Source organism: Octopus bimaculoides, chromosome 11, assembly GCF_046866305.1.
Source record: "Octopus bimaculoides isolate indiv1 chromosome 11, ASM4686630v1, whole genome shotgun sequence".
NCBI classification, from domain to species: Eukaryota; Metazoa; Mollusca; class Cephalopoda; order Octopoda; family Octopodidae; genus Octopus; species Octopus bimaculoides.
The window spans coordinates 20548889-20576388 of record NC_142938.1 but is presented as its reverse complement, the minus strand read 5'-3'; the positions used below and the strand labels follow the sequence as shown (position 1 = coordinate 20576388).

General features: G+C 37.8%; 1 protein-coding gene across 4 annotated transcripts in view; it reads right to left on the bottom strand.

Moving 5' to 3' along the window:
- Positions 1-27500, bottom strand: part of LOC106869243 (uncharacterized) — a 112144-nt gene that overhangs the window by 3541 nt on the left and 81103 nt on the right. For all 4 annotated transcript variants that reach the window (XM_014914909.3, XM_014914900.3, XM_014914916.3 and 1 more), the window contains 2 exons: positions 2898-3036; positions 1-1691 (listed from right to left, as the gene is read on the bottom strand). The exon at positions 1-1691 is cut by the window's left edge and continues 3541 nt beyond it. In XM_014914909.3, coding sequence (XP_014770395.1) covers positions 998-1691; positions 2898-2992 — 789 coding nt within the window. In that variant the 5' untranslated portion in view covers positions 2993-3036 and the 3' untranslated portion in view covers positions 1-997. The remainder of the gene's footprint in view (positions 1692-2897; positions 3037-27500) is intronic.

Here is a 27500-nt window from a genome sequence, read left to right as displayed (position 1 = left end):
GTCAAGTACTACACATGGTTTAGGTGAACTCAGTATATGGCTGATATTTAAACATTGATATTTTATGAACAAAACAAAAAAAAAAAAATGTAAAAAAGAATATGTAGACTAAAGAAAGAGAAAATGGAGGGATCTTATGGTCAGTTTTTAACATACTGTTATCTTAGGAAGGGGTGAATTGATTATTTGATTGACCACGGTATACTCGACTGGTACTCTAATTTTTCAACCCCAGAAGAATATGCAATACAAACTTGAGAGGGTTGTTATACTGATTAATAGCTATGTAGGATCTATGGAAATTCTGCGTGTTATAAATTTTCAGTTTTATAATTTAATGTATAAATTCATGTAGATCTTCTTAAGGTTGATACATAATGTTGAAGGTTTTGATTATGTCTCTGGCTTTATTCCATAGTTAAGCATATTTAAAGCCTAACCAATGGAATATTGTGACAAGCAGAATAGTAATAATAATAATAATAATAATAATAATAATAATAATAATAATGATAATAATTTCTAACTTTAGCACAAGACCTGAAATTTGGGGGATGGGGACTAGTTGATTACATCGACTCCTGACCTCAAAAGGATTAAAGGTAAAATCAACCTTGGCAGAATTTGAACGCAGAACACAGAGATGGATGAAATGCTGTGAAGCATCTTTCCTGGTGTGCTAATGATTCTGCCAGCTTGCCAATGATAATAATAATAATATTTTCTAACTTTGGTACATAGCCATAAATTGTGGATGAGGGGTGTGGTCAATTAAGTCAACCCCAGTATGGGACTGGTACTTAAACATTGATATTTATTGAAAAAAAAAAAAGAAGGGAGAAAATGGAGGGAACATTTCTGGCATTACACTTAGTGTTTTAACAAAGAAATATGTTAAAATAAAAATATCCTGAACTTGAAGTATCTTAATTTGAAATAACATAAGAAAAAGTATGTTACTTAGCAGTACAAATAATAATTAGAAGTGTGCTGTTAATTATAAGTATCTTAATTGTGAATCCTCGTCATTGTAAGCGTTGTTTTCAAGTCCCGGACGTCTTTCATTATACTGGTAACATTTTATGATACTTTCGCTGGACGAAAACTCAAAATCACTTTTGCTTGGCGATGGTACTTCAGCATAAATATTAGTTTTCATAGCAGATTGGTAGGATTTGGTCCTCAAAAAAGTTGGATGCGTTTTCACCAACAGAGTTCCACTAGTGGAATGTCTATTTTTATGAACAATATTATTGCCGCTAATTGTTTTCCATGTGTTACCAACTGGAACAGAGTTAGAATTGTTTCCATTCTCGGTCATATGGTTGTCAAGACGTTGGCGGTTTATATAACCATTTTCTGGTTTGCTATAAACAGCATATTTACGATCGATCACAGAAAGCTGGATAGCATTTCCAGGTAGTTCATCTGGGGATTTTTTTGCAAAGGATCCTTTCATGCACTTTACCATTTCTATTTTCTCACTGGCTGGACTCTGTAAAGCATCGGCGCTCCTTAAGGTCTTTGCCGCCGCATCCGAGTTTATTGTAGGATCAGAACTATTCTTATCAGAGACTCCACTTGATGTGAAGTCTTTTTTAATTTCGTCCGACAGGTTGTCAACACACTCCACATCTCGCATCCCAACTTGGTTGCGTTCATTTCTTCTTCTCAAGATCTGTCGTCGGTCCCTGTGGTTAAAGATAACAAAATGAAAGATAAACATAAAAGTCAAAATATATAAAAGAAATACCCTCACGCACACACACATGCACACACACACACACACACACACACACACACACACACACACACACACACGCACTATACTACCACCAGACACATTTCAAGACGTTTTCAGCACCGATATGTTAATGCATAGTAAAAAGAAGTGACCAAGAGAATCAAAGTAAAGAAATAAGCAGAAAGGAGAAGAGAAAGAGAGAAAGAGGAATGATCTCTATTTTTCACTACCACCACCACCACCACCACCACCACCAACTACCACCACCACCACCACCACCAACAACAACAACAACTTCAGAATCTTTGAACTACAGGTACAGCTCATTTTTGCCTGTGAGTGGAATGGAGCAACGTGAAATAAAGTGTCTTGTGGCAATGCACCACAAGGTATCAAATTCACAGCCTTACACCCTGAGCCAAATATCCTAATCACTTAGCCACACACCTTCACTCCAAGTATTGAGTACCCCTCTCTGAAGTATTTGTCCTGGTTCTCTGGGTTCTGAGTTCAGTTTTGTTTTTCCCCTTTCAATAAATATAGTACCTTTCTAAGGGCAGTTACTTACTTAACTGGGCCATAAATGAGTTTTTTTCCACTGTCTTCAACTCTGGGCTGTTCTCTCCCAGATCTTATTAGATTCGAATTGTCTTCAATGCTTGGCCCTACATGAACCCCTTTTTTTATCTCTGGAAGCAGGTGGCCCATATTAGTTTGGTCTCTATCTTTTGACTTGTTCAGTATAGGAAGCCCAGCTTGGAGCTTGTGCTTCACTGGCTCCTTGAGTCATTGAAGCTCACAAGCAGCCATATTGCCACGAGGACTAATAACCTTGTGATGGAGTTTGAGGACAGAAGATTGACAAAAATCTTAGCACACTGGATAAGATGACTTGCAATAGCAGTTCCAGTTCTTTGCATGCTGAGTTGAGCAGCCTCTACATGGTGAGGAATACATCCTTCAGAACCCAGCTAACAGTTGAGAGAGCAGTGTCTTGACAGGAGCAACATCTTGCTTACATCAATATATATATATATATGACTGTGGACCCTACGATAGAAAAGTAGCAATGGGAGGGAAGAGGAAAAGTAGTGATAAATCGATTAATAAGAGATTTAAGGAAAAAAAATTATCAGTCTCGACTACAACTTACCGAACAGCCTTGATGACCGATGCTATGCATCCGACGGCAAAAATAATGCCAGAGAAGATGCTACACACCAACAGAAATACTACGTTACCCTCCATCAGCAAATGAGTGAAGTGAGATAAGTTCTGTCATGTTCAAACAACTGGAAGAAGAAAAAGAAGAAAAACGAATTAATAATTAATACATCATTAATATTAACATATCATTAATATTGATATATCATGCTGGCACAATGATTAAAAAAACATAAACCACCCTCAGATCATCTAATTGCTGGCCCATTTTCCTTCACTTAAGGTTACACATTTGTGATCTATGTCTCCACATTCAAGTTGGCAGCTGACCCCTATTCTTATCAATACCAGTCTACATTGGTGTCTGTGAAGGCAGAGGGGAGGGGGCGCATTCTCCCATCCTCCTGGTCACCAGACTTTGGTGCCTGGGGGTGCTTCAGAATGTTCTGGATGGGTACTAATTTGCAGTAATGCTAAAGTGGAGTATGTATGTATGTATGTATGTATGCATGTATGTATGTATGTATGTATGTAATGCTATAGTGAAGGCAAATGGCTCAGTGGTTAGAGCGTTGAGCTTACGATCGTGAGGTTGTGAGTTTGAATCACGGACCGGGCTGCGTGTTGTGTTCTTGAGCAAAACACTTTATTTCACGTTGCTCCAGTTCACTCAGCTGTAGAAATGAGTTGCGACATCACAGGTGCCAAGTTGTATCAGCCCCTTTGCCTTTCCCTTGGATAACACTGGTGGTGTGGAGAGGGGAGGCTGGTATGCATAGGCGACTGCTGATCTTCCATAAACAACTTTTCCCAGACTTGTGCCTGGGAGGGTAACTTCCTAGGTGCAATCCCATGGTCAGTCATGACCAAAGGGTGGGGGGGTGTCTCAGCAATGCTAAAGTGGACTTTTGAACTAAGTGTAAATTTGGGGGTTCACTATTGAATAGTGAGGAGGCAGTGCCGTCCTGTGCACCCCCTTAGAGATGAGCATGCTCCTCACATTGAACATAGTAGCTTATTGGTATTCAAATATGGTAGCTGCATGTTTGTAACATACATTTCTCATCTATCTGGAGATGAGTTTGGTGTGATAATGCATGCTACATTTATGAGGTGGATCTGACGATTCTCTTTACAGTGTGACATCATGTGTTACCGAATACTGAAACATGTGTAACAGATGAAATAAAAGAGTAACAAGTTCAACCCTTTGCTCTTTTCTCTCATTGTTGATATTCTCATTATATTAGGTTATGGCCCTCCTCAGACCATATACGTCCTTTGGAATCATGCAACAGTGGGCATTTAATGAGGTTAGCCATAAGGATGGAAACATGAACGGTAAAAGTGTCGAACATAGAGCGCATTAATACTTCTATCTATCTATCTATCTATCTCTCTATCTATCTATCTATCTAAAATCAAATTCGGATAAAAATCTTTCACAAGAATTTTATCAGGAAGCTAGTGTGTAAAAAAATTCCTACGGAAAATTTCTATTCCCAAGAATATACTTATTCGTTTATATATATATATAAAGGGCATTACTACAGAATAATGCCACACACTAGACTTCCCAAATAAACACATTTTAGTACCGAATGCTTTTCCTCGCATTCGGTACTAAAATTGTTTATTTGGGAAGTCTGGTGTGTGGCATCATTCTGTAGTAATGCCCTTTATATATATATGTAAATGAATAAGTATCTAAGTAGGTATGAATGTGCTAAGTGCGTGACAATTTTACTACTATAGATTTTAGCATGTATATATCTACATAGAATTGTGTGTGTATGTATGTATGTGTGTGTGTGTGTGTGTGTGTGTGTCTAAATCTATATCTGTTTATACGTGATGACTTACTAATTAATCTTAGTAGTCATCTCTTATGAACAATGATCATAATTACATCTATTGTGTGTCAGTTCGGACGTTTATATTCTCAAGGTCACTTCTGTTTCTGTTTTTTTTTCTTTCTTTTTGCACTGGAGGTGAAGGTCGGCACTGGTTCGCTTTCAAAGCAAACAGCTCCGATAGCTCTGCCATATATAAACTCATACACACATACATACATATATACATACATACATACATACATACATATCTAAAGATATGTATGAATGTATGCATGTTTGTATGTGTAAAAGATTATATACATACGCATACATGTATACAAATACACACACACACATGCACGCACACGCTTACACATATGTACATATGTATTTTTTTATCCTTTTATTCTTTTAATTGTTTCAGTCAATTTGACTGCGGTCATGCTGGAGCACCGCCTTTAGTCGAGCAAATCGACCCTAGGACTTATTCTTGTAAGCCTAGTACTTATTCTATCGGTCTCTTTTGCCGAACATCTCAGTTACGGGGACGTGAACACACCAATATCGGTCCTCAAACGATGGTGGGGTGACAAACACAGATACACACACACACACACACACACACACATATATATATATATATATATATATATATATATATATATACGACAGGCTTCTTTCAGTTTCCGTCTACCAAATCTACTCAGAAGGCTTTGGTTGGTAAGCGGCTATAGTAGAATATACTTGCCCAAGGTGCCACGCAGTGGGACTGAACCCAGAACCATGTGGTTGGTACACACATATAAGTATACATATATATATGTGTGTGTGAGTGTGTGTGTGTGTGTGTGTGTATAAAACTATGTATACATATATGCATATGCACATGCACATACAAACACTCACTCATGGAAATGAGGAAATGGATCTTCCGTCGATTACGACGATGAATATGCCAGTCGTTCGATCTGCTGAACTAATTGTTGAATTATCGTGTGCAGGTAAGTGGTTGCGCATGTCACAGACACCTGTGAACCCTTAATGTACTCCTCAAGGAGAATCAGCATATCACAGTGCAATTCATTGGATATGATTCCTCACAGTTTCCTTCATATGGTTTAAGCCGACATGATGCTATAGATATTGTAGGAAAACAGTAACATGTGGTGCTACTTCATCGAGGGATCAAACGCGGGAGCGCATAAGTGCGAAATGAAGTTTTTAATTATACGGTATGGCAGAATATTTTTCACTCACACACACACACACACTTACAAATACATACATGCATACACATACACAAAATAACTCTTGGCACTCATAAACTCGCATAAACACACGCACATACGTACGAACGTACACATGCACATGCACACATAGATGCACCAACACATGCATACACACAAACATATACACGACATGTACACACACATTTGTAAAAAAATACGCAAACACACGCACACTCGTTAAGACATACGCACACGTAAGCACATACACCGCACACACACTCACACATACGCACACGTAAGCACACACACCGCACACACACACACATACACACACACACATACACACACACACACACATCATATTGGAGCCAAGCTCAAGGCCACTATCGAGATACAAGTGATTCTGATAGCATCTTTGATATTCATTAAAGCAGACGAGAGTCGATGATTTTTTTGCGTAATTGAAAAAAAAAATCATTCGTTGTTCTCGTTCTGCATTCGTACACACGTTTAACACACACATTTAACACACACACACACACACATAAAATACTGGAAGAGAAAGTGCGAGAGAGAGAGAGAGAGAGAGAGAGAGAGAGAGAGAGAGAGAGAGAGAGAGAGAGAGATAAAGACAGATAAAGAGAGACAAAGAGAAGCAACATAGAGAGAGAAATAGAGAAAGATAAAAACAGATAAAGAACGACAGGAGAGTGGGAGAGAGAGAAAGACAGATAAAGGAAGAAACACAGAGAGAGAGAGAGAGAGAGAGAGAGAGAGAGAGTTAAAAGTTAAATGATTATTCAAAAAAACAAAAAATTAAAATTAACATCAGATTTGTCTGAAGTAGGTGATGGAAACCAGAGTTTGTTGGTCGGCGTAGCTTATACGGATTTTTATGTATGAGAGGGAGAGAGTGAAAGAGTGTGTGTCAGAGAGAGAGAGAGGGGGAGTGGAGAGAAGGTAGAGAGAGAGATGATGGGTGGGACAATAAAAAGCAAATAACGAAATATCTTTAATGTGACATTCTTCGATTCTTCAATTGTACTATCAACCGTAGAAACCATTCTGCATTCTTCAGAATACCCATTTCTTGTCGATTCTGCTGAGCCGATAGTCCATTAGTCTTCTCTCTCTCTCTCTCTCTCTCTCACTCTCTCTCTCTCTCTCTCACTCTCTCTCTCTCTCTCTCTCTCTCACACACACACACACATAATCTATCTATCTATCTATCAGAAAATGTCAACAGTGTAAAATGGGATAACATTAGGTTTATCCATGGAGAGAAAGGCCTACGGAAAAGACCATGCTGAGGTTACCATGGTCTTTTCCGTAGGCTTTTCTCTCCATGGATAAACCTAATGTTACCCCATTTTACACTATTGACATTTTCTGTGATATACGATAGCCTTTATTTTATTTATTTTTTTTTTTTGCCCCTACCGATCCCTTTTGATCGGATTTTTTAATTTTCATTTTACCTTTTTTTAAATTTATTTTAATTTTTAAAGAAAAGCTCTACAGTTGTATTTGTCCCCTCTGTGTGCAGCCCTGTGTGGCTAATAAAAGAAAGATATCTATCTATCGTGTTGTCGCATCGGCTCAGCTTTTTCGACCTTTTATTGCACACAATTTGTTTTAATTTTTGCACACGTCGTGTGTGAAGCACCCAGCTTTCGTTTGAGTGTGTTTTCAAGGGAGGAATTGACCCCTAGGGGCAGTTTCAACCCTATTTAAATTTCTATTTTCCTTCTCCACTTCCAAAAATGTCGAGAAATTTCGCAGTGGAACAATCGTTTACAAAATAATTAGCACAAAAACCAAAAAAACCTGAAAATGCACCACAACAGAGAATTGAGGAATGCCTTCGCCCTGTATGGGTACACAAGGGATATGTAATCTGGTGGCATAAATTCTGCACAGTTCAAGTCCGTTTTCAGAATGAAAACCTAGCCAAACGGTTCTCAACGCTAACTCTCCACACAGATGAGTTAGTGATGATACCAACATACCAGGGACAAAGAGTGACAAAAGTCACAATAAAAAATGTGCCTCCAGAAATAGAGACACAATGGCTGTTATCTGCCATTTGTTTCGAAATGGAGGAGAGTACCATATTAGAAATTGCTCAACATTTTGATCTAATGTATACAAACACACACACACACACATATGACAGGCTCCTTTCAGTTCCGTCTACCAAATCCACTCACAAGGCTTTGGTCGGGCCGAGGCTATAGCAGAAGACACTTGTCCAAGGTGCCACGCAGAGGGACTGAACCCAGAACCATGTGTTTGAGAAGATAACTTCTTACCATACAGCCACGCCTGTGTGAATATATTTATGTATGTGTTGCTTATGTCCAGTAAGTTAAATAGTTAATTAAATAGCACATGTTTATGTACAAAGCTGCGGGAATCAATAGCTGTCAGACATATAATGTAGCTAAATGTAAATGTATATTTGAAAGCTTTAGTTGTGAACCATGCTTTAGTTTTCAATCGACCAGACTATCGGATGTTGTTATACACCACTGATCACAATGCTTTTTCCAATTCTTTGTTGACTGCGTCATTTCTATCTTGACTCAAATCGATTAACTAAATCGTCTTTCCGTCGTCGTGGAGCCCTTCTGAGTGACCGTCGTCTTTTTCGAACTTTTCGATACAATTCATGCAACTTCATGGCTCCACTTATTGTCTGTGTACCTTGCGACATGTTTGGTCCAATGGAATATGATCTTTCCGTATTTTTGATCACTTCATTTTACTCCGATCCGTTCTCGAATGACCTCATTTCGGATATGCTCTCGTAACGATATTCCTAGCTTAACTCTTTGTGTCGTAGCTAATCGTTGTTCTTCCTCCTTCGTAGTAGCCTTCGTTTCATCTGAGCACAGGCAGGGTGGTGCTTTTGAAGAGTCTGGTACATAGGGTCTTGTTCAGCTTTGCATTGAGCACATCTATTACTTAGGTAAATGCCTTCCAACCTACCCTTATTATCTTCGAGATTTCAATATCCATGTCTCGGCGCATACTCATTCTGTGCCCTAAATAGACGCATTCCTTTACCTCCTTGATTTCATCGTTTTCCACCTCTATTCGGTCCAGTAACTATGCTTTCAAACCGCATATATTTTATTTTCAAGCAGTTCATTTTAAGTCCCTCTGTTGATCTATGATTGTCTGTCAGCATAGTCTGTGATTTCCGTGATGAGTACAATGTCATCTAGGAAACTGCGGTGTTAGTCGTTCACCGTTGATGTTCACGCCACCTGTTCAATCAATCTTTCTGATGATCATTTGGAGACATGCGATCAGAGCTTTGGCGAGATAGTGTCTTCTTGTTTGACGCTCTTCTCGATTCCAACTTTTATTGCTGGTGATAGCAGAGCTGTATCAGTGGTGCATCTAGAGTTCGCATCTCTGAGCAGTTTGGGGTATGCGCTGCAACACTTTGCATTTCTAGAGATTTCAACACCGCGTTATCTCGACACTATCGAAGGCCTTTCCATAGTCGACGAAAGCGATGCACAGGAGCAGAGATTGTATTCTTTCGCTCGTTCTATAAGCTGTTTAAGAGTATGAGTTTATCTATAATCCTGTACCTCATACAGAAATCAGCTTACTCCTTCGGTTGCTGGTCATCAAGGTGTTTCGATAATTTGGTGACTACGATCTTTTGTGCTTTATTCCCTGCTGTATGGTGCTAAATCTGGACCATCTATAAAGCTCAAGTAGAGATGTTACATGCATATATGAGACAGCTACGACGAATTATGAATTTCACCCCCCTTAACAAGTTCGGGAATGGAGAGATCCTACGACGAGCTGGTCTGACTCTTATGATGGAAAATCCTCATTGATGGAAAATCCTCATTGATGGAAATTTACGTTGGTTGGGTCACGCGCATAGGATGGACAACAACAGACTTTCTAGACAAACCCTTTACTCCCAATTCTGTAAGAAGAAAAGAAAACATAGGAGACCTAGAATGAAATTCAAAGATACAACAAAAGGGAACATGAAGTGGAAAGGAATTGATTATAATAAATGGCAAACACAAGCGAAAAAATCAACCAATATGGAGAAAGCTTATCAAGTCATGTCAAAGCCATGAACAGTCATAGCCGCAACGACTGTCTGCAGAAAATAATGACCTTTATAAATAATTTATAGAGGTGAGACAAGAGGCGTATGGGGCGCCATTCAACACCGGAAGGGATCATCACTAGCTATGGACAGAGATTATTAAATCAGTGAGAAGAAGGCTTTGCACAACTTGATGCAAAAAAAAAAAAAAAAATCAACGTATCAGGATCTTGATGTGTCGCAGCTACAAGAAGCTATCAAGCGGGAAGTTTGGAGTTGGCTTGGAAGAGGTTGATAAAGTCAAGAGATGCATGTAGAAAATACAAACTGCAAGCCAGTGGGTGAGGTGGGATGGGGTGGGGGTCTAAAGGAAAAATTTCGGACAGACAAAAGGGTTAAACAGAAGTAAATGAAATATAATGATTCGATTTTACTGCGATAATATAAGTTATAAAGAGACTTAATCGTAATAACTCGTGAATAATAAAAGCTAGATGTGTGTGTGTGTGTGCGTGTGCGTCTCTGTGTGTGTGTGTGTGTGTGTGTGTGTGTGTGTGTGTGTGTGTGTGTTGATAGCTAGGTAGGTAGATAGAGAGATAGATAGATAGATGGATAGATATATTCCTTGAATATGGATATGTCTGTAGCGATGATTTGCACACACACACACACACATGCACACACAAAGATGCACGCATATATATACAATATATATATATATATATACATGCATATATTTGTGTTTCTGTCTGTGTTTATGTTTAAATCGATCTCTAAATCCTTGTGTTGTTTACGCTTATGTTTCCTTTTTATGTGGCAAACATAGTGGATAGACAAAGAGAGATCGATAGGAAAAACAAGTAATGGGATCAATATGACTCACTTTAACCCTTGATGGTCTAGTGAGGCACCAGCATGGCCGCACTCAAACACTGAATCCAGTAAAATAATAAAAGACCTACTTTCCATCTGTGCTGTCCCCTCTTTCTACCTTTCTACTACTACTACTACTACTACTACTACTACTACTACTACTACTACTACTACAGCGACCACGGTTCCTTAGAGCTGATTATTGTCGCGTTACTTTCATCCATGTCCACTGGACATAATCGTCTCCCCTTTCCTCGTGACCCATATTGTGATTGCATACCCCCCCCCCTCACAGACCCAACATAAAACACTACATCCAATCCTTCTTTCCCAAGACAGGAGCTCTGGGTTTACAAACAGTTTATGGGCGTAAAAAAGTGAATGAATATTATCCAAAAAAATGAAAGTAAATTGCAATAGAAACCACAAGTTACGGGAGAGTGACATCCCAAAATTTCGTGTAAACAATGTGTATGACATAACCAATATATAAAACGTACATATACGCTATATAATATGAAAAACCATACATATATTTTTTTTTATAAAATGAAAGCAATCACATTTACGGGAAACAGAACAGATATTTATGCATGAAACGGTATTCGTGAATAGTTTTTCACGATCTCTAAATTTGTTTTACCACATTTGCACATGAAGATATGTTTCTTCTTGGTGTGTATCCATCGCCATTCAACAGTCTCGTCACTCCCAGTTTCTATTGCAAATTACTTTCATTTTTTAGGACAATTTACTTTCACTTTTTTAATGTCGGTAAGCTGCATGTTAAACTTTTCCTTGCATCAATCGCTTTGCAGATCTTCAAGAATGACATTACCACGCCAATCTTATCGTTTTTGGTGGTTGAAGAGTAGCCATTCTGCAGCACAGCCATCAATGGGTTTTAACGGATCATATCAATCCATTTGTTAACCTAATCGATCTCTATTTGTCTAACCACTACATTCGCTACATAAAAGGAAGCAAAACATAAAAACATAAGATTTTAGATAGATTTAAACACAGACAAAAACACACAAATATACACATGTATCTGTATAGGTACATGTGTGTGTGTATGCATGTATGTGTGTGTGTGTGTGTGTGTGTGTGTGTGCGTGCGTATATATATATAAATACACACACACACATGCACATATTCATATACATATATGTCTCTGTGGTGGGCTATGAAATATAGTGTTTAGACAGATTAAAGCAAGCATTGGTAATCTTTTTCGAGAAGTGGGTCGTATAAGACATGGTATATCACCAGGCGGACCATACTAATAAAAACATTCATAGTCAATTTTTCGTTGGAATGCTGTTCAGAAAGTCACGTTCGCTTCAGTTTTCTCATGACTGGTTTAAAATAACTTCCACATACCAATTTCATTTGAACTGGAATTTGAAGTTAGCGAAGAAGAAAAGAAACCTAACAAGCAGCAATTCAATTTATTGAATTTAAAAGCTGAAATATTTCATTAACCCTTTATCTACATTCTGGTTATATTCCTGATATTTATTAAAACGGGTTTAGAATTTAAGAAAGAGAAGAAAAAAAAGTTCACTGATAGTAGGACCATTGGTGATGACGTCATCAATGTCCACCAATCAAATCTCTACTAGTTGTACTGGTGTGAAACAGGCACCACCAGTGCCAGGGATTGCCGCTGCTAACCTATTTTAGTTGACTCTAGTACAACAAAGATAATCGCCTCTTCTCTACCCCTTTTTTGAAAAGCGGGTATGAAAGACAGGATTTACAAAGAAAGTTTAAAACAGTAAATACTCGTGTAAATGCTCCCTCAAAAAATAATGCATTGGTAGACGAAACAATTTCAGAGAAATGTAGATTCTAATATACAAGAGAAGAGAAAGAAAAAACCCTCTCTTCTCTATTCCCTTCGCGAAAAGAGGATAAGCAAAGAGAGGATCTACAAAGAAGGTTTAAAACAGTTGGGGCTAATGTTTATTAACCAATTAAAAATTTTCCAAAACACCTTTCCATAATAACCAACCACAAAAAATTATTTTACCATCCCACTCAAACACACACATCCAAGGAAGAGTTTAACTCTACAAACACTATGTAGAGTCAAGACTAACTCTAATGCATTGTAGTCTGCAGATGGCTTAGCTGGCCGAAACTTCGAAGTTACTGTCAGCAATATTTTTGTATCAGAATGATAAATTTGTACACTACAAAAATATAGAGTAACCCATCAAATTAATTTAAAATTATCTTTATAATAACTGAACATTAAAAAAACAAACATTAATATATCCATCGTTTGTTATTATTCATTTGATTATAATGCACCAAGGGAATTTACGACTTGTCGGACACCCTAGAGTATACCAACAACGTACTACTCAAAGTAACGCGTAATCCAGATCAGCGCCTTAGGCGCTAAATACTCATATATATATATATATATATATATATATATATATATATATATATATATATATATATATATATATATATATATTCCCGAGCGCCATACTAATATATACTTTTGTTATTTACACCACCTGTCCTCGTCTGTTGTTATTATTTGTATATTCTCCCATATATATATATATATATATTAAAAATATCCGCCTATGGATATAATAATAGATTACTTTATTTTTTCTGTCTCCGATGAAGGGAAGTACTGGATCTTCCCAGAAACAGCTGTAAGACTCTATCCATAAAATACTTCTCCAACCTTACCATTGCTCTCTTTATCTTTTTATTTTTATATATTTACATATATATATATATATATATATATATATATATATATATATATATATATATATATATATATATATATATATATATATATATCACGCTGACTACTTGATAAATTCTTATAAAGAATTTATCCTATATTATATTATATATATATATATATATATATATATATATATATATATATATATATATATATATGTATGTATGTATATGCATGTATTTATATATGTATATATGCAAGCGCTAACAATTGGGCATACATATAAAATGTATATAAATATCAATGCATTCTTTCGCCCGTTTCTACATTAACGCTAGTATATATACAGGGTGTCCACAAATTCTGGGTACATGGGGAATAACACATACTTTTAAAACAAAACAATTTTATTTAATTATCATGATTTTTATTTACTCCATGTACCCAGACTTTGTGGACACCCTGTAGATGCACATATATGCATATTGATATAGTCACATAAACTCACACACACATTTTATATTCATATAGTCACGTAAACTCACACATACATTTTATATGTATGCCCAATTGTAAGCGCTTGCATATATACATACGTAAATGCATACGTATATATGTAAGTTCAAGCAACCACGCAAATAGAAGCAAATAGAAGCATATATTAGTATTTTCATACTAGTGCATAATGACACACACTTCTATATATATAGTAACAACACGGTATACGGGATCATCAATACATAGAAGTTTTAAATGCAAAAATGGAAAATTTATGAGTCATCTGGTTATACATTCGGACTGTAACGTAAATATGTCTTGTAAATCCTATGCTTACATGTTAAAATTAATTCATAATTCCTATTCAAGATTGAATCCTTAGCAAAAAGGGATCTCAAGTCCTTCGGTCGTACATAAATTACAAATTCTTTTATAAACATAACAAAATCTGGCCTTTGCAAAAATCTTCCGTTACGTATGCTAGATATCTTTATACTTCAGAAGCAACACATATGCTGAACATAACGAGATATCGTCATTCCTTTTCAATGGGTTTCAAAATGAATGACTGTGTGAGTGATATCTAACATTTAGACGTCATATATGGAGGGGAGATGTTATGAATCAAATATGTTTTAAAACGTTGGAATCGTAAAGAAATATTCTGAAATACTTTGACTGCGGCTACAGATTTGAACAAAGAAAAATAGCTTCAGAAAGAGCTACTCAATTAGTGGAATCTGTTTCTTTTTTAAAACTTATATCTGTAAAAAACAAAAAAAAAATATCTATTCGCTCTACATTTATCTTTAACTTTGTGTCGAGTACTCTGCAGAATCTGGGCCTCCTTGAACTTTGATTTGAGAATTTTTTCACACACACGCGCGCGCACACACACACACTCACAGAATCTCTCTCTCTCTCTCTCTCTAAGACCCAACCACGTTTGTTAGAGAACTTGTCCTTAATGTGACCTTGCGTGCCCGGACGTTGCATGCAGAATTGTTTTCGTTTGGGAGCTGAGTTGCCCTCACAATGGTCGCACGCTGTTTACGCGAAGGAGTGCATGGTTGAGCCACGACTATAGATTCCAAACCGAAATATTGCATGACAGTATTGCTTTCAAGCACTTCCTTTACAATCCCCCTCCACTTACCACGTTATTTCTTTCATGTAGATTTCTCTCATGTGGTGCTGTTGAGCGCACCTATAGGCTTAATTTACCACATAGATGTAGTTCCTATGTCAGTTGATTGTTCAGCGTGGTAGCGGCAATGCCGACAGCCGCAAAGAGAGTATATCCACTGAGAGCGTTTTGATGCGTTCAAAAATCACATACCCACCATTAACTTTTTCATGACAAGGTTAGGTCCTAGAATCTTCCAGACAGATGGATGACATGTCACTTAGTCGAATTTACTCCACAAATATTTTGTCGTCAATGCTGCACTTCCCCGTATCACATATTTCTACTTAACTGTACCCTATATACAAACTAGGCCATTTAAAACCTGAGCAACGCCGGGTATGCCTGCTAGTATCTATACACACGCACACAGATATATTTGTATATGTATATGTATATATAATCCTTATACTGACTTAAGCGCTTAGTGACCTGAAACAACTTATTAATATCCAAATAATCATATAGTTTATTTCAGCAAGATAGATAGATAGAAAGATAGATAGATAGATAGATAGAGAGAGAGAGAGAGAGAGAGAGAGAGAGAGAGAGAGAGAGAGAACAACTGAATGAACAACTAAAAAAAAAAGCAAAAAACAGAACCAAAAGCACACACATCTAAACAGGATTGGTTTCAAACTCAAGTGTAACAGTTTAACTAAAGCATAATCAGACAAAAGAGTTAACGATGTGAATTAATGGAATCAAGACAGTAAGAAGTAAAGATAAATAAATGCTTCTGCGTAGCATCACCTCGCCTCGCCTCGCCTAGGAAATAACTTTGAAACGTCTATAAATTTATGGTTAAGATCTTAGTGTAATTTAGTGGAGAGAAAAAAAACTGTAGCATTCTGCCGGATTACTTCCTCTGTCTAATTTATGATACTCCGGGGTTGGGTAACGATATATCTAGTGATGGGAGATATTGATTTACTGTTGATTTTGTTTTTGGCACAAAGCCATATATATATATATATATATATATATATATATATACATATATATATACATATATGTGCATATATATGTGTGTATATACATACATACATACATGCACACATACATACATATATATGTATATGTGTGTGTGTATATACACACATACATACATACACACACATATATAAGTATATATATTTGTATATATATTATATATATATGTGTATGTATATCTATGTATATGAGTATGTATATGTATGTATATGTATGTATGTATATAGATACATACATATATGTATATATGTGTGTGTGTATGTATTCATATTGTACATTTGTGTGTATCTATCTATCTATCTATCTATCTATCTATATTCTCTCTCTCTCTCTCTCTCTCTCTCTCTCTCTCTCTATATATATATATATATATATATATATATATATATATATATAATATATATATATATATATATATATATATATATATATATATATATATATATATATATATATATATATATATATATATATATATAAACATGCATATACATACGCAGACACTTATACACACACATACAAACACCCACATATATATGCATACACATGCACGCACAACACATACACATACATCCAGACACATATACACACACGTATTTTAGGCAATACAGAGGCATCAGTTACTGCATCTAAGAAAAATCTACCACGAAATATTGCTTTTAAGAATATGCTTCCATATAGAACCGATGTAGAACCATTACTGAGAATCAACCAAAATGATTTCCATTCAGGAAGATCAACATTATCACATAATTCTTACAAATAGGAAGATTTACCGAACCTATCAAAGATCAGAACCTAAAAGCTGTCTTATCAGTTGTAGACTATACAGAAGCTAAGGCGGCGAGCTTGGCAGAAACGTTAGCACGCCGGACGAAATGCTTAGCAGTATTTCGTCTGTCTTTACGTTCTGAGTTCAAATTCCGCTGTCTACTTTGCTTTCATCCTATCGGGGTCGATAGATTAAGTACCAGTTATGCATTGGGGTCGATGTAATCGACTTAATCACTTTGTCTGTCCTTGGAGAGAAAGCTCAAAAAGAGACAGTGAAGTAAGAATTGAATTGCTACGGCTTCGTGTTTAGTACCACTGCGCGCAATATGGTGTTGGAGACAGAGTCCTCAGGCACTTCCTCAAATGCATCCTATGGGAAGCAACCATCATTAGTCCTACCGGCTGGATTCCCAAGGCTGACCAACTGAAACTATGGATATTATGCCATCATTTCGTTCTTGGGTTACCTTTAGGTCTTCTGCTAGTTCGCTCGGCTTCAAGAATTTATCATGCGATTCTTGCCTGTGACATTTTCATTACATGTCCGTAGTACCAGAGCTGTGAGTGACCTCTCAATGTGACACAATAGCGGCACGACCAGGATAGACTCCCTGATCTCCGAGCTAGGTACCCTATCGCGTAGCGTTATTCCAGAGAACATTCAGAGTAAACCCATTTCGGCCGATTGTGTTCGCGATCCATATAAGGATTTCAGAATACAGTATTTTAGAGCAGTTGTGAAAAACATATTGATATATGGACGTGCACGCTGGTCACTTACAAAAGTAATATGACCCCCTTCAGAAATGAATGACCATAGGATTGCATCTAGTAAGTTCTTTCCAAGGCACAAGTCCGGGCAAGGTTGTTTATGGAAGACCAGCAGTCGCCCATCGATACCAGCCTCCCCTCTCCACACCACCGATGTTATCCAAGGGAAAGGCAAAGGCTGATACACCTTGGTACCAATGATATCGCAACTCATTCCTACAGCTGAGTGAACTGGAGCAACGTGAAATAAAGTGCCTTGCTCAAGAACACCACACACAGCCCGCTCTAAACTAAACGGAACATATATCAAGATATTAAGGATGGTGTGAAGATGGTGTTTCTTGGCAGCAACATACGCCACACATTGTATTAGATGGAAGTATACCATTATTAAAAGAAACCATCAAAGAAAGCAGGTATCAGTCTGTGGGATAGTGTTGCAGAAGAAAGGATGATGTTGTATGTCATCTTTTACTATGAGAACCAGATCATGGTAAAAAATTGGAGAGGCAGAACCGGTCAAACAGCAGTTGTTGGGGGACACAAATCTCGAAAATACAACTGTCTTGCGGAGATGGCGGAGGGCAGGGAAGCGTGGGGAAGACTGGTCCGTGGTCATGCGGAACACACTTGGGTCCTAGGGACCAATCTCTTCAAGGCTTCCCCGATTTCCATCCTTTCTGAAACACCTATTTTTTTTTCCAATGATTGTATCTACACTTTTTTTTATTTATAGATTTCTCCTCTTCGAGATCCATCGTTTTAAGACGATTCATTCCGTTCCTCCCGAAGTTTCTAAATGTTTATGACGTAAACAATACATACATATATACATACATACATACATACATAGATACATACGTATGTGTGTGTGTAATGGAGAGCACATAAGTGCAAAACAAGGTGGAGAAAATAGTACTCGAATATCAAAGTTAGAGTGATATAATTTTATTAAAGCTACAAAATTATCACATGACTGTTACTCAGACTTTCACGTGAAACTCAGAGTAACAATCTTGTGACAATTTTGCAACTTTAATAAAAGCATCTATCTATCTATCTATCTATCTATCTATCTATCTATCTATCTATCCATCCATCCATATATATATATATATATATATATATATATATATATATATATATATATATATATATATATATATATATATATATACAGGATGGCCCCAAATTCGCTCTGTCATTTAATATATACAAATATATTAAATGGTAGCTTGAATTTTGAGCCACCTTGCTCAAAATCATAAATATGTATATATATAATTTGGACTACTAGTCTCATCTTTCTTTCTTTCTCGCACATATATATGTATGAGTGTATGTATATATGTGCATATTTAAAATAAACAGCTGGCCTTAAAAGTCATTTTGCCTTTGAATCTCATTAGCAAGCAACAGTCATACTCATTATTGAGCTGGACCCCCAGCTTGTATATATATATGTATATATATATATATATATATATATATATATATATATATATATATATATATATATATATATATATAATCCAGTACAACTGTTTCATTGCCTTTTTCGTCAGTACTACCAGTTTAGGGTGGTGGTGAAGATGGTTACTAAAAACCGAGTTCGACAAAATCCAGACCCCTTCGAAATGAAAGAAGAACCCAATACAAAAACCTACAACTACATAACAGCAGTTATAACAAAATAGTTACGTATTACCTTGGAAAATCTCCCGACGAAGTTACGTCATGTGCCCTGCTCTAGTTAAGCAGGATTTGATTGGTTTTATCAAAGATCTCAACCATGGTAGCAGATGGTCCGATACGTCACATTACGTGGTTTATATATGCAATTTCGTTGTATTCCCTTTGTGTCTGAAAACCACTGCGGTTTTCATATCTTTTATTTTATCTTTTACTTGTTTCAGTCCTTGCACTACGGCCATTCTGGGGCACCACTTTGAAGGGTTCAGTCAAAGAGATTGACACTGGTAGTTATATATTTTATAACCCTTTTTTCAAGCGTAAGGCGGCGAGCTGGGAGAAACGTTCGCACGCAGGGCAAAATTCTTAACGGCTTTTCGTTCGTCTTTACGTTCTGAGTTCAAATTCCGCTGAGGTTGATTTTGCGTTTTATCCATAAGGGGGGCGATAAGATCGATACCAGTTGAGCACTAGGGTCGATGTAATCGACTTAGCCCCCCCCCCCCATGCCCCCAAAACTGCTGGCCTTGTGTCAAAATTTGAAACCCTTTGTTACCGTATTTCTGTTGACCATTGCTGTCTTTGTTTCAATTAGTTTTTAAAATAATGAAGAATTTAGTAAAAAATCTTTCTCATTGTTAGAGTGGGGTCTGGAACGAATTAGCTTAGAATTTTCACGGGAGATTATAATATAGAACACGTTAATAAAACAGTAAGTTTGTGTCATAGAATCAGGGGCGGTTTTAGGCGAGTTGGTGCGAAAGGGGCGGATATATGGCCCGAACCGCTAATGTTACTGGGGCGGGGTGGGGGTGGGAGAACTGAAGCAAACCAACACCGGTTGTCAAGCGGTGAGTGGGAAACAAACACAAATAGAAAGATACATACACATAAGTAAGTAAAAATAAAGAAAATAGCTGGTGTTGTTTCCGTAGTATTAATCTTTTCTATTCTAGGCACAAGGCCCGAAACTTTAGGGTAGGGAACCAGTCGGTTAAATCGACTCCAGTACACAACTGGAACTTAATTTATCAACCCCGAAAGGATTAAAGGCAAAGTTGACCTCGGCGGAATTTCAACTCAGAACGTAAAGACAGACGAAATACCGCTAAGCATGTCGTCAGGCGTGCTAACGTTTCTGTCAGCTACCACGTGACCTGAGCTAGCAATAAAATCATAAACACCTAGAAGCCATTTTGAATTACTCACTAATCTTTCACTTTCTCCTAAACATCTAATGAGATTGGGATGGATGTGTCCTACGCAGCCTCGAAACTTCAAGTCATGTGGAACTGCATCAAACTGTTATTCTGCTATCAAATACACGAAAGCCCAACTAACAGTACTACTTTCTTTCGTGTTCGGTCACACAATTTTGCAGATGGAATAATAATAATAATAATAATAATAATAATAATGATGATGATGATGATGATGATGATGATGATGATGATAATAATAATAATGAACTTTTCTACTCTTGGCACAAGGCCCAAATTTTTTTTGGGGTAGGGAGGGGACCAGACGATTAGATCGACCCCAGTACGCAGCTGGTACTTATTTTATCGACCCCGAAAGGATGAAGGGCAAAGTCGAACTCAGCGGAATTTGAATAGTAATAATAATAATAATAATAATAATATATATATATTTTGGACTAATAGGTATAAGTCGATTAGTGTGTTTAAATGTTGAGTAGAGCCCCGGCACAGTTTAGGCTACCTTTTGTCACCCATTGGATCTACTTCAGGAACTCCGTAGTATCATTTAGGATAATTATATTAATTAATTAACGAGAAGGTGGATTTGGTATTAAACTTTATTTTGTACAACGTTCGTTTCTACTCATCTTCCCCTTACATACTATATATATATATATATATATATATATATATATATATATATATATATATATATATATATATATACTTAAAATTTAAAATTAAGGTTTAGAAAGGAAACATTAAAAGCAGCATCCAAACCTTGTTTCGGATAAGTCCCAAGTGCCTGCAGAGCACGTTCACCACTAATGGCTACCAGACGTCATTTGCGCTACTGCACTCTCGTCGCTGGATCTAAGTCAGGCACCCCCTAAGTCTACGTTGGGTATATTTCAAATGATCGATAGGGAAGCTTCTAGTTACACACTGTCTTCTGTATCAATCATTTAATATACACACACACACACACACACACACACACACACACACACACACACACACACACATGTATGTATGTATGTATATATATATATATATATATATATATATATATATATATATATACCGAGAGAGAGAGTGAGAGAGAATTCACAAAAAAAAAATAGCAGACGAATACAGGTGGTGTAGAAAACAAAAAACAGATGTATTAGTATAACACTCGGGAATTGAAAAAGTCTTTAACGTTTCGAGTCTACGCTCTTCCACAGAAAAGAACACAGAAAAAAACAAGGAGAGAAACAAAGAGAGAAAAAAATGTGTGTAGTAGTTAGCGATCTATCATGGCGAATGCCGACACAGAAGGGTCACACAGGAGAGCTAAGAAGAAAGGGAGATATATTTATAATATGTATGCATACATGCATACATACATGGACTAGTTCATAGAGAAGATAGTAAGTACATGAACACTTGGCACGTAAAATATAAGCCACAGAAGGGAGTGATCATGTCAAAAGCTTGGGAGTTTGGAATAGAGTACCGACAAGTTTATGACATCTCACTTTGAAGGCTACATCCATGCAGTCCAGGAAGAATAGCTCCCTTCAAAGTACCTACAGCATAAAAGGCAGAAAACGTTGACAGACAACAAATGTAGGTTTTGCAAGAGCAACACTAAAGACATTAACCACATTATTGCTAACTGTGAGAAAATGTCTTCCAGATATCTTCCCATGAGGCATAATGCAGTGACCAAAAATGTCCGGGGCAAAGAGGCGGCGAGCTGGCAGAAACGTTAGCACGCCGGGCGAAATGCTTAGCGGTATTTCGTCTGCCGTTACGTTCTGAGTTCAAATTCCGCCGAGGTCGACTTTGCCTTTCATCCTTTCGGGGTCGATAAATTAAGTACCAGTTACGCACTGGGGCCGACGTAATCGACTTAATACCTCTGTCTGTCCTTGTTTGTCCCCTCTATGTTTAGCCCCTTGTGGGCAATAAAGAAATAACAGTGCAAAAAAGGAAATGCCTACGAATGAAGTTGACCATATTGAAATCCATGGGTCAAAATAATATTGGTGGAACTTCAGAATTAAAACAGCCACCAAGTTAAAACACAACTGGTCAGATATTGTTGTGTGGGACCACAAAAGAAAAGATATGCTCTGTTATGGAGCTCAGCTCTCCTCTCGACACGAACATGGTTAGAAAAATACAAGAGAAAGGGGACATTTATGAACCTCTGATAAGGAGTTTGAAAATCCAGTTCTCAAGATATGCTTTCAGCTTCATACCTATTATTACTGGAGCAATAGGATACATACCAACCCGCCTGGAACAGAGTATGGCTGAACCTGGGATCTTGGGGAGAAAAGCAAATCCTTAATTCATATGCTATAAATGATAACGATATCTAGGGCTATAAATCTGCGAGACCTTCTTAAGATTTAAAGGACGATGGTCAAAAGATGATAATTTACTTCACAACTTTGTTACCAAGTGAGTGGCAGGTCAAAATTTACTCTAAAATTAAAAAGAGAAAACAAAAAAAGTATATACACGCTCGCGCGCACACACACATAAACACACATACACACACACACACGCACACACACACATACACGCACAAACACACTCACACACACACAAACACACACGCATACACACACGCACACACACACTCAAATACACACACACACGCACGCACACATGTATATGTACATATGTAAATGTATGTATATGTATGTATATATGTATGTATGTATATATGTATGTATGTATGTATGTATGTACGTATGTATGCACAACAGGTTTCCCCAGTGTTTCCGTCTACTGTTTCCCTCACAAGGAGCTATAATAGAAGACATTTACTTGCTCTAGGTGCTGCGCAGTGGGACTTGAACCCGAAACTACATGGTTGCAAAACGAACTTCTTAACATGCAACTCCACCAAGTGAAATCTCAGATTTCAGATGTGATTTTGGTCAGTGATAATAATAAAGATCATAACTGATCCGTCTTGGTTTTGTATTCATACCCTCCGTAGCACGGTAGTTTCGTGTCAGGTAAGTGACACATTGCGCTCCAACTGAGAGGGTAGGTCAGACGCTACAAATTTGTTTTTTTTTCTCCATTTAAAATATATTCTTCGAGCAGATGTTCAGTAACAACTGTTGTTATGATGCTTATTTAGAAAAATTTTATTTTAATTAAAATTTATGTTTTTTTTTTATATAAAAGTTCTGAGGCTATGATGTCAAGGACAGTAAAACAGGTAAAATATATTGCTGCAGATTACTGAACATTCGTACATCGTTCCAGACAGGAGAGTCTGCCATATATATGTACATCATCATCGTTATCATCATCATCATTGTTGCCGTCGTTTAATGTTCATTTTTCATGCTGGCACGGGTTGTACAGTTCGACAAGAACAGACACGCTAAAGGACTTCGTCCAGCTCCACTCTCTGCTTTGGCGGGGTTTCTACAGCTGGATGGATGCCCTTCCTAATGCCAGCTACTTTACAGAGTCTGCTAGATGTCGGTTTTTTTTTTTTTTCGTAGTCACGGTTTTGTTGGCACTCCGTCGCTTACGACGTCGAGGGTTCCAGTTGATCCGATCAACGGAACATCTTGCTCGTGAAATTAACGTGCAAGTGGCTGAGCACTCCACAGACACGTATACTCTTAACGTAGTTCTCGGGGATATTCAGCGTGACACAGTGTGACAAGGCTGACCCTTTGAATTACAGGCACAGCAGAAACAGGAAGTAAGAGTGAGAGAAAGTTGTGGTGAAAGAGTACAGCAGGGTTCGCCACCATCCACTACCGGAGCCTCGTGGAGCTTTAGGTGTTTTCGCTCAATAAACACTCACAACGCCTGGTCTGGGAATCGAAACCGCGATCCTATGACCGCGAGTCCGCTGCCCTAACCACTGAGCCATTGCGCCTCCACCGTGGTCACGGTAGCACTAAATAACTCACAAGACGAAACACCTCAACTGAATGGCAGTATAGTATTGAGGGAGATGAAAGTACGATAGAAGAAGTCAGATATATCTGGCTGAAGAGGAGACATATGACTTCTCTAGCTGGAAAAAATAGGGAGAGTTATGTAACGGATATGAGAGAACGAGGTTAGAGGATATATAGGGACACGCCCAACACTAGGAAGTGCAGGGCCCTATTAGGCCCAATTACAGAATTGTCAGTGAGGCCCTCTATTCTTCAAAAACTGAAGATTGATGTTTTATGTTTCTTGTAGTATGCCAGGTCCCAGCCAAAAAACGTTGAGAGCTTTAGGCTCCATCATTAGCCACAATGAAAGTTTTAATCTTTTATTACAAGTCAAGATAATTAGTAATATAACTTGTGTAAATAGGCCTTCTAAAAACAAACTTTTCTGGCTTTTTTTTTTTATGAGAAGTCTTTCAAAATCATTTCAAAGTGAATGGTTTTGTAGTGTCATTTTACTCTCTCTGTGAAATTGTTGACTCTAGATTAATCAATTTTAGTTTAGAAAAAAAAAATCTTCTTTCGACTGATGCGACATTTGCGAGTATTTTTAAGTAAATCCTCAAAACGATTAAAAGAAAAAAAAGACATTAGGAAATGTTTCATTCATCCGCTCGAGCGTGTGGGCCCAAATTGAAAAAAATCTGTCTAATTGGCTTAAAGCCAGTCCCGTATAAGAATATATATGTGTATGTGCGCATGTGTATGTTTGTTTGTGTGTGTGTGTAGGAGTGACTGAGTGGTAAGAAGTTTACTTTCCAGCCACGTGGTTCCGGGTTCAGACCCACTGCGTGGCACCTTGGGCACGTGTCTTCTTTTATATCCTCGGGCCGACCAAAGTCATGTGAGTGGATTTGGTAGACGGAAGCTGAAAAGGAGCCTGTCGAACATCTATCTATCTATCTATCTATCTATCTAAATATTTGTACGTGTATGTAAGTGTGCGTGTGTGTGTGTGTGTGTGTGTAATAGCTGATATAATTGTTAGGTCGGTTGATTCACTAGCTTTGCTTTGCGTTACATCATATAGAAGCAGAGGGGAGAGAGAGAATAAAATAGAGTTACAGAGCGAGTTCACATAAGTGGAACAGATGAGTGAAGAGAGAGAGAGGGGGCGGGAGAAAGGGAAAGAAAGAGAGAGAGCAACAGAGGACAACGAGGAAGAGAGGAAGCATTAGCGATAGAGTAGCTGTGAGAGGAGCCATTCAAATCAGATATCTGTTTTTATCCAATTTTATTTTAAAGTAATAAATATTTTTTCTCTTAAAAATTACTATTCATCTCAGCATTTTGTGTAAGTAGCAAGAAATTAAATAAAAGTTAAATTATATTTATTGTATGTAGGGTATATTTTTTGATGTTACTCACGATAGCAAAAACACATACTTCCAAAGCTAACCGCCATATGCCACACAACACTGGTATAAATACAAACATACTTACATACACACACACACACACACACACATATATACATATACACACACTAATGCATATATATATACAGGTGTGGTTGTGTGGTAAGTAGCTTGCTTACCAACCATATGGTTCTGGGTTCAGTCCCACTGCATGGCACCTTGGGCAAGTGTCTTCTACTATAGCCTCAGGCCGACCCCCGCACCATAAGTTTACAACCGGTGTTGGTGTTTACGTCCCCGTAACTTTACGGTTCAGCAAAAGATGGATAGAATAAGTACCAAACTTTAAAATAAAAGAAAAGGTAAGTACCGAGATCGATTCATTCGCCTACACATTCTTCAAGGTGGTGCCCCAGTATGGCCGCAGCCTAATGTCTAACACAAGATAAAAGATAATGCCGTCGCTTGACCGTTTTCTTAAACATGAGCAGTGTCGATGTGGCATTTCAGTCATTCTTGGGATCCATTAACTTTTGCAAAGGTGTGGTAATGGTAGTTGCCTCTTGTAGCAGGTGTTGACAGAGCTTACCGCTGACGCTGACACATGCCTTCATTCTATCATGGAAATTTTCACTCATTCAGTTTTTTTTTTACCATTATCGCCTATGGCCAGCGTTAGTGCACAGCACATAATAAAGATGTCTAATGCCCGTGCATCAAGCATTTTAGAGTGGAGAAAGGCCTTGCACAAAGTCGCTCCCACTGTCTAAACAATGAATGAATTTGCCCAAAAATAAGGACGTCTACATCGTTGGATGTAAACGAAGTCGCAGGTGGATACATCACAGTTTTCTTTCTTCTAAAGATATGTCTAAACAAAGTTTAGGGGTCTCTCACTTCCAGCTGTCGGATGGTCGTTGACTCTACCTAGTTCATCAACCCCGATGATAGGCTTTTCAGGGTGTCCACTGAGGAGCACTCCGTCGGTTACGACGGCGAGTGTTCCAGTTGATCCGATCAACGGAACAGCTTGCTCGTGAAATTAACGTGCAAGCGGCTGAGCACTCCACACAGACACGTGTACCCCCAACGTAGTTCTCAGGGAGACTCAGCGTGACACATAGCGTGAGAAGGCCGGCCCTTTGAAATACAGGTACTACTCATTTTTGCCAGCTGAGTGGACTGGAGCAACGTGAAATAAAGTGTCTTGCTTAAGGACACAACGCTTCGCTGGGAATCGAACTCACGACATTACGATTGTGAGCCGAATGCCCTAACCACTAAGCTACGCGTCTTCACTGTCCACTGAAAATCACCCACCGCATCAATCAGGCAGTGAAGAGTTACCAGTTTAGTCGGCGTTGACCCGAATATGCAAGCGGTTGTACAGGATT